This window comes from Terrapene carolina, unplaced genomic scaffold (genome assembly GCF_002925995.2).
Source record: "Terrapene carolina triunguis isolate 2854851 unplaced genomic scaffold, T_m_triunguis-2.0 Scaffold22, whole genome shotgun sequence".
NCBI classification, from domain to species: Eukaryota; Metazoa; Chordata; order Testudines; family Emydidae; genus Terrapene; species Terrapene triunguis.
The window spans coordinates 7,765,347-7,779,996 of NW_020664373.1; the positions used below are offsets into that span (position 1 = coordinate 7,765,347).

The 14,650-nt window shown below is 39.9% G+C and overlaps 1 protein-coding gene across 1 annotated transcript in view; it reads left to right on the forward strand.

Annotated features, from left to right (window-relative positions):
* Window positions 1-12,809, forward strand: part of LOC112117522 (ribose-phosphate pyrophosphokinase 2) — a 37,244-nt gene extending 24,435 nt beyond the window's left edge. Inside the window, exons 4-6 of the mRNA XM_029910708.1 lie at window positions 2,537-2,710; window positions 9,652-9,811; window positions 11,709-12,809. Coding sequence (XP_029766568.1) covers window positions 2,537-2,710; window positions 9,652-9,811; window positions 11,709-11,801 — 427 coding nt within the window. The 3' untranslated portion in view covers window positions 11,802-12,809. The remainder of the gene's footprint in view (window positions 1-2,536; window positions 2,711-9,651; window positions 9,812-11,708) is intronic.
* The last annotated feature ends 1,841 nt before the right edge of the window (window positions 12,810-14,650 follow it).

Here is a 14,650-nt window from a genome sequence, read left to right on the forward strand (position 1 = left end):
TGTCTCTAATATCCAGGGAAGGACCAACTTTTCTACAACACTGCTTACATGTATATGATTGCGCAGATTTGGAATATCTGGATTCTGTCACTTCCTCTTACAACCCTATCCATTGTCCTGTTAGCCAGCCTATTAAAGGTATTTTATGATTGAAGTTAGGTATAAAACTACTGTTGATTATTTGTGCTCCTGCATTGTCAGGACCTGTTGTGAAAATATGTGCTCTAGTGTACCAAAATGTAAAAATACTTTGATTTATCCCATTGTAGTCAAATAGAGGTCATTTTGGGATTATATTTAAAAGATGACACCCTCTAGAAACTAAATTCTAATACTGGTTCAGCTGTGGTTTTGGGTGGTATATAAGAATAGTCCCTATTTCAGAAAGATTGAGATTGCCTTCTATATGCTGGCTGTCTTTATTAATACATAAGAGAGACTGATTATTTATTTTTAAAGATTAATTGAATATTGGTGTGGGGAATACTTGAAACAGTAACTTTTAAAGAAAAGTACAGTTTAATTTTTTTTTACAAAATTAATATGAAAAGGTATCCGAATCTGTTCTTAAAAAACAATCTTGTCAAAAATTTGTTATGCAGTGGCTAGAATTTAATATTTTAGTAGAGATCAGTATGTCCACAAGAGGTCACTCTTAGCATCCTATGAAATCTTCAGTAATTAAAAGTAGCGTGTAGATGAACGTTGTGAATTACTAACCAAGTGCTGAACATCAGAAAAGAGACACGGAGAATGAAATTAGTCAGGTCCTCCTCATTTACTCCAGTTTACAAGTGGCTCTAAGGTTGTTAATTTAAAAAACCCAACTATGGTACTATCCATTTCAGTTGAAATGCGATTTTTAAATGTGAAGATCTTTTATATATTAAGGCTCTTCTAATGTTATCAGTAGAATGCCATTTTTATAAATAGCCCCAATTCTGAATGTATTTATTTCTAACTCATCTAGTTGTGCTTAAATATTGCAATAATCTATTAGAACAGGGGTTCTCAACCTTTTTCTTTCTGAGGCCCCCCCTAACATGCTTAAAAACTCCACCGCCCACCTGTGCCACAACAACTGTTTTTCTGCATATCCAGTAGATTAAAAGCCAGGGCCAGCATTAGGGCATAGCAAGCAGGGCAATTGCCCGGGGTACCACACCACAGGGGCTCACATGAAGCTAAGTTGCTCAGCTTCAGCCCCAGGCCCCAGCAAGTCTACTAGCCCTGTTCTCTGGTTTATTTTGGCAGACCCCCTGAAACCTGCTCACAGCCCCCCAGGGTGGCCCCGGACCTATGGTTGAGAACCACTGTACTAGAAGCTTATGAATAGTTGGGATGTATTGTGTGTGCATAGCACTTGCCAACAAGATACTAACACACCTAAACTTTGACTTGCCTGCATTTGTCTGATGTGCAATATTTGTTTCAAACTTAAATATTTTAGTTATTTTTAAAATCTCCTTTTCTTGAAGTCAGCGGTCTATATAACTTTAGCATTTAATATTAAGCTGGTGTTTAGCTAATGAGGTGGGTTTCTTAACTACATGTAGCTTTTCTAGTTTACTTCCTAATTAAAACATAACCTGTTCTTTCCATCTTCTTGCAATATGACACGCCCCAATGTCCCCCTAGACAGCAGCCTTTCTTTTGGGAACGCAATCTAAGGCGGTTTTCACTACCCCACAATATGTCTTTGTTCTTTCTTGTAGTGCTGAAAAAGAGATCAGGCAACAGGCCTATCTTTTCTTCATATTAGGGGGACATCAGGGCTTGATGTATTGCAAAGTCTGCTTGTAGCACTAGGCTTTAAACAGCTAGTTGCTTGGGCTGTGCTCAAGGAGAGTTCTCTGATTTACAGTGCTTTGTAGTAAACCCTTAAACATGTATCTTTATAATGCAAATATGAGTAGACCATGTTAAATCATAAACTTAATATATTATAACTGAATTATATTAAATTAAATATATTATATTATATTCTGTTTGGGGTGTCTGAGTGGGGAGTAGGTTGGGTAGTGAGAAGTAATAACTGATCTGTATCTTTTCCAGATCAAAATGTGTTTTCTGACATGGACTCTTTACACTGGGGAAGTGATGAATACTCTTCTCCATCCATATAAAAGCAGTAGTGGATTATTAATTCTGCTATGTGCCCCAAATATGGCTAAACATTCCTGTTCTCATTAAATATATTTGAATAGTGACCTTTTGTAAAGAAGGAGTTCAGTGCCTGAAAACTAAAGTTAGTAAAAAAAAAAAAAAAAAAAAAAATACCAAACGTCTGAAGAATGATTTTTGGGTGTCTTATGCTACTGTGGCTGTACGCCCCATTGCTTAACAGAAGAGCAGCATTGTTGCTACTACCCACATCAATATTTTGTGATATTTGAAAATGTTGTTTTGGTGTATTGTAACTTTTTTCTTAAAATATAAAGACAATTATTTCTACAGCAGGCACATGCAATTTCTTTTCCTCTTGTTTCTGAAAAGTGTATTTCAAAAACATGTTTGTGTCTTTCTTACAACTTAGGGTTACTTCAATCGCAGATAGACTGAATGTTGAGTTTGCTCTGATTCACAAGGAAAGAAAGAAAGCTAATGAAGTGGACAGAATGGTCTTGGTTGGTGATGTGAAAGATAGGATAGCTATTCTTGTCGATGACATGGCTGACACATGTGGCACAGTATGTCATGCAGCAGACAAGTAAGTATTGTTCCAAATTGACCCAGTACCCCACTGTACAGTCACCAATCTGTTGCAAGTTGGCCAAATTGCTTGGTCCCTCCCCCCGCTGCTTCCATTTCAGCTGGGTCTAGTGTCTAGTTTGTTTTTTTTTTCTTTCTAGGTCTGTAGGGCACAGTCCTAGCCTCAGACCCCATGTCTGACTTCTTCCTTGGGACCTGGAGTGCCATCGCCCTTGAAATGAGTGTCTGAGACCTACCAAGCTCCCTAGTTGCTTATACATGCTCCCTTAGAGCTCCACCTATGCTGTGGTTTGAGTTTCCAGTTTGACCCCTTCAGGGACAACGTAGCAGAAAAGCAAGGAACATAGGCTTAGCAAAGAAACTTCTTAACCAGAGTGACTTTACATTTAAAGTATATGAGAATTATAGAACTTTGAAAATAGAAGTTCTGGAATACACTCTGCCCTAGTCTGATCTGACCACTTCCGGGAATCTAAAGTCTGTCAGCATTTCAGATTGGGCAGAGTCCTTCTGGCAAGTCACATTGGTGAAGATCAAACCTCCCATGCCCCCCCCCCCCCCCCCCCCCCCCCCGACAGCAACCTTACTCTTAAATAGAGCCTCATGGTGCTATCTGCTCCCGCCCCATGAGTTGTTCTTGCCCCTTCTTGTGGGCCCCTGTATAGAGAAACTGTTATTCCGTGGTGGTAGGCCAGTACATGGGAGGAGTCAGTGGCCCTAGGTTGCTTTGTCCTGGCTTTTAATGCTCTTCAATGAGGTGTCAAACACTCTCCCTGAGCAGAGCAGCAGCCTGGAATGCAGTAAAATAGTGTATTCTTGGGCATGTCGAGGCTTGTGCAGTCACAATACCCAATACTTCCATGCATAGCATAAGTCAGCTCACATGCGTAAAGTTACTCGTGCTTAAACATTTGCAGGCTTGGGACCTCAGGCTGTACATTCAGCAGAGCAGGGCAGCTTTTTTTTCCTGTGTTTATAGTACACCTAGCAGGACAGACCCCTCTTGGGGGGACTTTGCTATTACTATTACTATTACTATTACTATTACTATAAATATAAATATAAATATAAATATATGAATGATGGGGTCTAAATTAGCTGTTACCACTCAAGAAAGAGATCTTCGAGTCATTGTGGATAGCTCTCTGAAAATATCCACTCAATGTGCAGAAGCAGTCAAAAAGGCTAACCGAATGTTGGGAATCTTTAAGAAAGAGATAGATAATCAGACACAAAAAATCATATTGCCTCCATATAAATCAGTGGTTCTCAAACTTTTTTGCATTGGTGACCCCTTTCACACAGTAAACCTCTGAGCGTGCCCCTCCCCCCATAAATAAAAAATACACCTGTATAACGCTGTCCTCGGGAGCCAAAAAATCTTACCGCGTTATAGGTGAAACTGTTATATTGAGCTTGCTTTGATCCACCAGAGCGCACAGACATGCCCCTCCTGCCCCCCAGCGTTGCTTTACCGTGTTATATCCAAATTCATGTTATATCAGGTCGCGTTATATCGGGGTAGAGGTGTAATTTTTTATATTTAACACTGTTATAGAGAAGCAGGGTTTTGAGGGTGGAGGCTGATGGCTCGTGACCTCCCACGTAATAATCTCACGACCTCCTGAGGGGTAACGACCCCCAGTTTGAGAACCCCGATATAAATCCATGATATACCCACATCTTGAATATCGTGTACATATCTGGTCACCCAATCTCAAAAAAGATATATTGGAATTGGAAAAGGGCAAGAAAAATGATTAGGGGTATGGAACGGCTTCTGTATGAGGAGAGATTAATAAGACTGGGACTTTTCAGCTTAGAAAAGAGACAACTAAAAGAGGATACGATAGAGGTCTATAAAATCAAGACTTGTATGGAGAAAGTAAATAAGGAAGTGTTATTTACTCCCTCTCATAACCCAAGAACTAGGAGTCATCAAATGAAATTAATAGACAGCAGGTTTAAAACACACACAAGGAAGTATTTCTTCACACAATGCACAGTCAACCTGTGGAACTCTTTGCCAGAGGATGTTGTGAAGGCCAAGACTATAACTGGGTTCAAAAAAGAACTAGCTAAGTTGATGGAGGATAGGTCTATCAATGGCTGTTAGCCAGGATGGGCAGTGATGCAAAAGCATCCTCTGTTTGCCAGATGCTAGGAATGGGCGACAGAGTGATTACCTGTTCTGTTCATTCCCTCTGAAGCATTGACCGCTGCTCGAAGACAGACTAGATGAACCATTGGTCTGACCCAGTATGGCCGTTCTTATGTTCTTATAATACAAATAATAAATGATAGTGTGGTGTGAAAAATACTTAAAAGAATTCTCAAATCAAAATAGGAAAAATAATTTGGTTTTGTTTTAACTGTTAGACATCCTGCTTCATCTAATGCAACAATTCTGGGAAAAGATCTCTGTTCTAGTTTAGAGTTACAGCTGAAAGAGGTGCTCTCCTTATATACATAGCCACCATTTTCAATATGGTATGTAATGAAAAGGTTTATTCTGCATTTTCTAGCTCACTTTGGATACTCGGTGATACAAACAGCTAAAAACAAAGCTAATTAACTTAAATTTCCACCCCTTATGAAAGGGGTCAGTACTGACTGAACAAATGGTTCTTATCTTGACTAAGCAGATGGAAAGGGTTTTGTGTGGCCGAACCAGGTTTTCAGCTAGCTTTTTGTTTTTAATTTGTTTAACTCTATTGTCAGTATTTTTAAATAGAACTGTATTGTCTGTCTTGCCTTCTCTAGAAAGAATGTAATGAATCAAGTCTGAACTCCTGTAACAAAGCAGCCTTTGGCGGGATACTACTGAGAGTATCAATTCAGGACAAATTGTTTAGAGCAGGGCAGTCACAGCCCGAGGCTGGGGTCCTTCACTACTAAGGCACACCAAACCAGCGGGACTTTGGTTTTACCCCACTGGCTAACGAGAAGTCGTACAAGTAATTCCTTCAGACACTCCAGTTCCCCAGTATCACCACCAGCACCACTCCTTATGGGGATGAATGGTTATGAAAACCAATACCTCAGGAGGAAAAAAGGGTTCTCCTGATCCCAGAGGACGAAGCCCCAGGCCCAGGTCAATATAGAAGTCAGACCTTACCCACAAATCATGCTGTTGCCAATGCTTTAGAATCTAAAATCTAAGGGTTTATTCATAAAAAGAAAGAAATATAGATGAGTTAAAATTGGTTAAATGGAATCAAATACACACAACAATTGCAACATTCTTAGTTCAGGTTGTTTCAGGTTTGATGGGATTACTGCTGATTTAAACCAGTTAAGTCTCTGGAGTACCAACATCCCAGCTTGGATGCGTCGTTCAGTCCTTTATTCAGAGCTTCAGTTTCAAGCACAGTTGTTCCTCCAGAGGTCAGAAACAGGAATGAAGACCAAATGGTGGGGTTTCCAGAGCCTTTTATATCCTCTGCCATGTGGAAGGAAACCCCTTAGTTCTTACTATGGAAAATCACAGCAGCAAGATGGAGTTTGGAGTCACATGGGCAAGTCACATGTTCATGCATGACTCAGTTCGCAGGTGGCAGCCATTGCTCACATGAACATTCCCAGGAAGGCTCCTCAGATGTGGATTGGAGTCTCCCAAGGTCCATTGTCAGTTACTCAGAATAGTCCTATCAAGAAACACTTAAGTGCCAATTCTCAAGAAGCTGACCAAATGCTTCACTGATGCTACTTAGAATCAAACACATTGAGATACAAGTACATAGCCAATATTTATAACTTCAAATACACACACACGATACACACATAGACAGCATAGTCATACCCAGCAAATTACAACCTTTTTCATAGACACCTTACTCGACCTCTTTGTACAAGATTTGGTGCAACTATAGGACCTTGGTTGCAACAATGATCTATATGGTCACAGTTCATGTCAATAATGTCACAACTGCATAAGGAGCAATTGGGAGGGGCCAGGCCAGTGGACTGCACCTCAGTATGTATTAGACAAATACCTGTCAAAGATGGTCCAGGTAATACTTAGTCCTGCCATAAGTGCAGGGGACTGGATTAGATGGCCTCTCAAGGTCCCTTACAATCCCATGATTACTAATTAATTGACTGAAGCAAGAATCACTTAGCAAGATTATGGCTACTAGTCTCAGATGTGTTATTTGTCTCTCACAGTGTAGAGGAGTCAGAGCCCTCTTTCCTCTTACTATCTCCCACCCATCAAACTTACAAAAATACCATCTGCAATTCCAAAAACTTGAATCAGGTAGCTAAATGGTTCTGTCTGATCCAGTTCTTCTTTGAGTAGCATCCCTAGGGTGTTCCACTCTGGTGCACTAGTGCCCCCTGCGCCTTTGTTCAGAAACTTCTAGCAGTGTCTGTTTGGCCTGTGCATGCTGTTAGTCAGTCTTGTGCCCTGTGCTGTTGTGTTATAGCATTGCATGGGTGAACCACCCTCAGTTCCTTCTCAACCGCCTCAGCCTGAGACAGGGGTCTGGCAGTTGTCCCGCTGAGACTTCCTCAACTTTAGCCTCTATTCTTAATAGTTAGTATGAGTTTCATTAGTTAGTAAGTAGTAATAGTATAGCTTCTTCTTATAAATGTTTGGCTGGCTTCAAATGTTTGTCATGCCTGGAGGAGATCCTGGTTGGTGTCAGGCACTCCCACTGCATCGTTGCCTCGGGGAATCGCATGTTGCCCAGAAGTGCAAGTTTTGTCTGGCACTAAAGTCAAGAGCCAGAAAAAAACAGAAGGCTTCATCGCCTCATGATGGAGAGCTCTCTATGCCTGGCTTCTGACACAGTCCAAGGCACCTCCCGTTTCTGAGCAAGTCTGCTGCCTCCATGAGGCCCAAACCTCCAGGGCTCCCAAGAGGAAGACACAAGACTCCTGTGAAAGGAATGTTCCCCTAGCACAATAGGTAGAGAATCTCTAAAAGCCAAGGTCATCCGTATCTTCAGCTACTTTGGTGCCACTGGCTCTCCAATCATGTACCAGTGAGGTTACTGGTTCCTCTGTTACCCAGGGCATGGCTAGACTGAAAGATGGGAAAGCTTCGGTCCTGGAGAGATCATTGGTGCCATTAATGGATCGAGGCGCCAAGAAGAGCTTTCTCAGTACCGAAGAAGCGTGGTGGAGTTCTGACTGTGCTTCCCTCTGAGCACCCTGAGACTTAGGGTACTGTCAGCGCCCTCGGCCACGATCACCTTGGTGCAGACTGCAGGCTCTGTACCAGTAACACTCTTGGTACCACAGGAGTTCTGGTTTCCCCAGCACCTGGCTGTATCTGAGATGTCCGATTCTCTGCTCCTCAGTGTCAATGTGCTGTTGACACAGAGGACATGGAGATCACCCAAAGTTCACTTGGTACTGATGGTTTCACCTCAGATCTCTCCTGATGCTCCACCATTCCAGACTGAGCTTGAGGAAGAGGATTTTGGTGAAGACCTTGCCTTGGAGTCTCAAGTGTCAATTCAGGATTCTCTCTTCACTTCTATAGAGGCCCCTTTCCAGAAGCCTCTGGTAAAGCTGCAACTACTCGTGGCCCACAATTGCCACCAATACCTGGCTGGTATGAGCACCCCTGGATGCCTCCTCCTATGCCTTATGCACCTCCTCCTTGGCCATATTGGGACCCGGGGGAGGCCTATTACCCATTCACTTGCCTGTCTTCCATCCTAAACTGCATCTAGATAACCAGGAGACACTGCTTTATCCCTTTATGGATGCTAAAAACTGTTGTATGTCTTGTTTCCTGTTTCCTCTCCTGTAGAGAGATGAGATGGGGCCTAATTGTCAAAAGTTCAATAGAGTGAAGAGAACCGTAATGCATTAACAGGAGGAAGATCCTGACCTGCACAAATAGATGGCACTGCTAGCTGAGTGAGGAGTTCAGTAAAGCAATACTTTTATCCTGTGACTCTTTTTTTTCCATCCCCAAATCTGAAACTTGGAAAGGATTATGTCCTTTCTTCATTGTTTCCAAACATAATTGAGTCACAGGGGACAATAAAGATGTAGCCCGTATCCCAAGTAATTGCCACAGATGTTTGAAAATGTCCATTTCTAAATAGTTTATACATGCAGTTCAAGTAAGTTGTATCTCCAGCAATCTACTTGGTTTGAACTAAAAAAAAAAAGGTATTGGAATTCAGATTGTAGACTAACCTTGGTTAAAGTGTAACTATTTTAGATCATCACAATAGCTACTGACACTCATTGACTTAGTTCACAATTATTCACCAGCAAGTGTAGTGTAGGGAGCTCACTGGGATGTACTTTTGGTCAGCCTTTCCTAATATCCATACTGTTGGAGTTCAACTGCACCTGTGTTTTCCCCTCAGTGGTCCAGCAAGGGCTCCCATTCTAGGGTTCTGGCTCCCAGCCATCACCTCTTGGGTGGAGACCCACGTCTCTCCCTCCTTCCTGACCATGGAATTTCCAAGCTGAGAGTCAGTTTACCACTAGATTATTTATTCCAATGTTCTTTTTTTGGTCTGCTGGTCTCCAGTATCCAGTTTGAACCATTGAAGAGACCATGAATGAGTAATCAACCAGACAATGGATCTCTTCCCCAGGGTTAAGCTTCAAAGGGCTGGTGACTGGAGGAATTATAGTAGCATTCCCCATCCTCCTAAAGAAGTTGCATATAATCTCATAACACATTAAAAAATTACATTTTTAATACACTGGATGTCAAAAGTGTTAAACTTAAGGTTTATCCGAGGGTATTGCGTTATTTGTCATGCATACAAGCTAGCAGATACTCAAAACTACTACATGATTTTACAGGGGTTATTACTTTTTTGTAGTCTATTGAAGGAATCAATATTGTAAACTGGATCTTAAACCAAGAGATTATCTGGTTTTGCTATTTCCGAAGTAACACTAGAATTATGTGCTCAAACATACATTGCAAACTTTTCTGTTTTTCCCCATGTTTTTTAGGTTAGTGTCTGCTGGAGCCACTAAAGTTTATGCTATTCTGACTCATGGGATCTTCTCTGGCCCTGCTATTTCTCGAATCAATAATGCTGCATTTGAGGCTGTTGTAGTAACTAACACAATCCCACAGGATGAGAAAATGAAAAATTGTCCCAAGATTCAGGTACTGTGTTGTTTGTTTGGTGTAGCTTTTCATCTGCTTGATAAAATGCAAATCTAGAATTCAGTTCTTGATGCTAGGATCCCATGCCACTGACATAAAATATACTGTTCACAAATTCACTGGACAGTTGCCTTGTTTGTAGAACTTATTCCTAAATGACATTGAAGAATTTGACTGTTCCTTTAAAATACCATTGTGAAATCTAGTCAGTTTTAAAAAGACTTAATATATGGCAGCTTCTCCTGAATAACTGTTGATTTCGTGGGGTGGGGGTGGTTTAACTGGTGTGTCAAAGTAAGAAGTTCCCCTTTTTTTCTTCTGACAATGTACATCATGTTATGTTTACATATGAGAAATTAATATAATTATTATATTGAAGTCTTTGATTTGTTCCTTGTATTGAGGATATAGTTTTAAAATAACTTTTTTATGAAATACCAGACAGCAGAAGTTACATCGTACCAAAAAAGTTTGAATGCATCTCAGGACAACCTCACAAAAAGCCTAGTGTTCCCTTGGGAGTTTCTTCTGGGGAAAACAAAATTTTTTTGTGATGGTGTTGTTTTTTGGGGTTTGTTTAAAGCTACTTCAGTTTGAGAGCACCAAAAGGCACATTAAGTTCTGATATAATACAGTAGTCAAATTGAATAAACTAAAGCCAATTTGGTATTAACAGAAACAAGACTTGTGGTTTCAGAGTAGCAGCCGTGTTAGTCTGTATCCGCAAAAAGAACAGGAGTACTTGTGGCACCTTAGAGACTAACAAATTTATTAGAGCATAAGCTTTCGTGGGCTACAGCCCACTTCTTCGGATGCATATAGAGTGAAACATATATTGAGGAGATATATATACACACATACAGAGAGCATGAACAGGTGGGAGTTGTCTTACCAACTCTGAGAGGCCAATTAAGTAAGAGAAAAAAACTTTTGAAGTGATAATCAAGATAGCTCAGTACAGACAATTTGATAAGAAGTGTGAGAATACTTACAAGGGGAGAGAGATTCAATGTTTGTAATGGCTCAGCCATTCCCAGTCCTTATTCAATCCTGAGTTGATTGTGTCTAGTTTGCATATCAATTCCAGCTCAGCAGTCTCTCGTTGGAGTCTGTTTTTGAAGTTTTTCTGTTGTAAGATAGCCACTGCAGGTCTGTCATTGAATGGCCAGACAGGTTAAAGTGTTCTCCCACTGGTTTTTGAGTATTATGATTCCTGATGTCAGATTTGTGTCCATTAATTCTTTTGCGTAGAGACTGTCCGGTTTGGCCAATGTACATGGCAGAGGGGCATTGCTGACACATGATGGCATATATCACATTGGTAGATGTGCAGGTGAACGAGCCCCTGATGGTATGGCTGATGTGATTAGGCCCTATGATGATGTCACTTGAATAGATATGTGGACAGAGTTGGCATCGGGCTTTGTTACAAGGATAGGTTCCTGGGTCAGTGTTTTTGTTCAGTGATGTGTGGTTGCTGGTGAGTATTTGCTTTAGGTTGGGGGGTTGTCTGTAAGCGAGAACAGGTCTGTCTCCCAAGATCTGTGAGAGTAAAGATCATCTTTCAGGATAGGTTGTAGATCTCTGATGATGCGCTGGAGAGACTTGTGGTAAAGATCTGTAGTTCTATAAACTTACTTCAAGGAGATATTGCCATCTAGTGGATAAAATTGTTAGGAAACTTGGATTGTATTCCTTGCTGTGTAGTTTTGGATTAATCTCTTAGTGCTCAGTTTATCAATTTTTAAAATAGATATAGTAAGCAGTCCTCACAGGTGAGGTTTATCTAGTTAATGTTTGTAAAGCACTTTGAGTTCCTTAGAAGAAAGATGCTGTAAATGCTAATAGTCACTAGTGTTAGTGGTATAATAAATTGTATTTTCTTGATTGCTTTTAGGTTATTGACATTTCCATGATTCTGGCTGAGGCGATCCGAAGAACACACAATGGCGAATCTGTGTCCTACCTGTTCAGCCATGTTCCGCTATAACTGCAAGAGATTAGTGTTTTCCTGTTGGTTGTGTCCACCAGCACTGTCAACCTTTTTAAATAATGCGACTCAACAATGAGATGACTCTCTTGGTAAAAAGCTTCAGCTCTTGCATACTTAAAGATGTTTTCGTTTTCTAATTAATCTTTGTTCATTGTAAATGGGTAATACAGCTCCATTTTGCAAAATCTCTTATGAATACACTTAAGGATTTTGAAGGGGAGGCTTCAATACTTACCTGTGACTATTCCTACAGGTAACTTTTTGATTCTGTATTTGCCTATAGCAAGAGGGTCAATACCATTTCAAAACTTTTTATATTTGTGGGGCTGCCAAAGGTAGCCCAATTTTAAAATATTTCATATTTAGTTTATATTTAATAATAAGTTGGATGGGCAATGAGGTAGTTCTCCTGCTGTGTAATATTGAACCTTGTCTAGGCTGTTAACTAAACATTGGAATAAGCGATTAAATGTGTATTCCCTTAACAGTTAAATATTTTTTTACTTGGCAGAAATTCTGTGGTAGCTTGATGCCCACCTACTTCATATACCTCATGATTTAAAAATTGCTGGGCAGATTCACTTTTTGTGGGGTCAGCATAACTGTAGATTAGAGATTAGTTGCTTGTGTTCTCTTCCTACTAAACTGCTGCCTCAAATGTCTAATCTCTAAAGCTGGGACCACAGCCACCACTTCTCTGCATATGGTAGTTAATAGAATTTGTACTTTCAAAAGATTATGCTTCATTTAGAACTAAATTTGTCAATTATAGGCATCTTGTATCTATACATTAGTCTCTCAAGTAACTTACTAAAGTTTGTTGAACTTTATTTACATCTTCAGTTTTAACCATGAGTCTGTCACTTTGTAGATATTTTAAACAACATTTGAGACTTCCATAACAAAATTAAAGTGAACTATTAACACAGTATTCAGTGGGCTACATTTTGGAGCATATGAAATTCCGAAGTTCAAACAGTGATTGTGTATGTGTGTAAAATGGGTTCTCTTTTTTTTTTTTTCCCCCTCTGGAAAGTTCATTGCACTATATCATACTGTTCTGCTCTATGTTGCTCAGCTGCAGTTTTCCTGTTCATAGTTCAGTATTTGACATGTCAACCAAGCATGTTAATACATCTGTTAACATGTAAATTCTAATGGTCACTAGTATTAGTGATATAGTAAAATATTTCTTAAAGCTTTCCAACCTCCTTACAGACAGTGGAGCTTGACCATTCTGTTAGGTGAGATCTTTATTGTTGTGCAGCCAGCTGAGTGGTCTGGTTGCTCAACAGTCGCAGGTACTCAGTAACAAAGGCGCAAAAACCATTGTGAAAATAACAGTTTGCAGTTGAAATGTTGAGACTCTTATCCTTAAGTACTGGTGGTAAATTCCTTTAGTAATTTTAAGGGTTTGTCTAAATCAAAATCCTTATTCTTGAAGATTACAATTCCAAGTTCTGAAGGGACTAAAAGCATGGAGAGCACTCAGACACAGCACACTAAAGGTGTTGAGGCTTCAGTTGAGCTAAGATAAAATTCACACACATAGATCATGAGGATATCCAGGTTTCCACCTGATGTAGTTAATTACAATTTCATTTTCCATATCTTAGAAATGAGTCTCGTTTTATTGTGGGGATCCCGCCAAAAAAGCCTGATTTCTGCCAATTTTACTGTATTATGGTATGGTTATAACTTTAAATGTGCTTATTTTTCTGTGGTATCTTAGACAGCCTAATGTTCTATTCCAGTGTCTACCTAATATGATTCTAAAACTGCTTTAGTTTGGTATGCCAGCTCTTTTCAGGGATTTAAAAAAAATCCACTTGTACTGTTTTTAATCAGTAAGGAGAGGAATAGTGGTGGTGAGCATATTCATGTCAATAATCCAAAGAAAATGCAATTCAGGTGTCTGTCTACTGAAAACTTCTAGCCCTGGTTTAATTTTCAAATCTTGTAACGTAACGTGACAGGACGAATCTGTTGCCTACCTGCTGCAGAAAAGGGTTTATATAGAATTATTTAACCTTTTGTAGTCTTAATTTTAGAGATGTCTAGCTTTATCACATTGCAGTTAAGTCTACCCCAAAACTGTGGCTGATTAGCCATGATCATACCAAACTTTCTTTTGACTTGCCTGTTCTTTTGCTAGTATATTTAGTACCATAGACAATCTGTTGTCTTGCTCTGCAGATCAGGGCTCTGTTACAAATGAAATGTTGAACTGTTTTGCCACTACTATGCTCAAGTATTCTTAATAAATCTTAAAACTACTTGTGTTTATAGGTTGTTGTTTTCTTTTATTCTTTTGTTGCATTGGTTTATGGAGACCACTTATTACAAGTATTGAGTTGGGGATGGAGATGGGGTGGGAAGTATAGCCAGTGGTATTCTTCCAAGCCCTGCTTACAAACTGTGCCCAGCCATCCTGGACACCAAACAAGCTGCCCCTCCATTTGTGCAGATCTTCATTATAGGTTCATCCTTCTCCCTCTTCAAATGCTCTGACAAGCACTGAAATAGTTACAGTAATGTTTAAATTATCATTACTAGGCATCTAATTAAACCTATATGAATAGGGGCAGTTTTTGCTTCTCCGGTTATGCATTTTAAAGTTTTTCAGCAAAAATGGTTCACTTGTTTCTGACATTGAGGTTAGCTTGGGGGGGGGTGGGAAATAATAGTTTTACTAACTAACATTTTCTTACTGCTTTTGAATGGCTTTAGTGACCTGGGGATTTGGAGCAATGACTTGAAATAATTTAGGAGGATGATCATGAGGGTCAGAGGAGGTGAAGTGCCTTTTGATGACCCTGTGAATATCCAGCTGGTCTTGCTGAAGT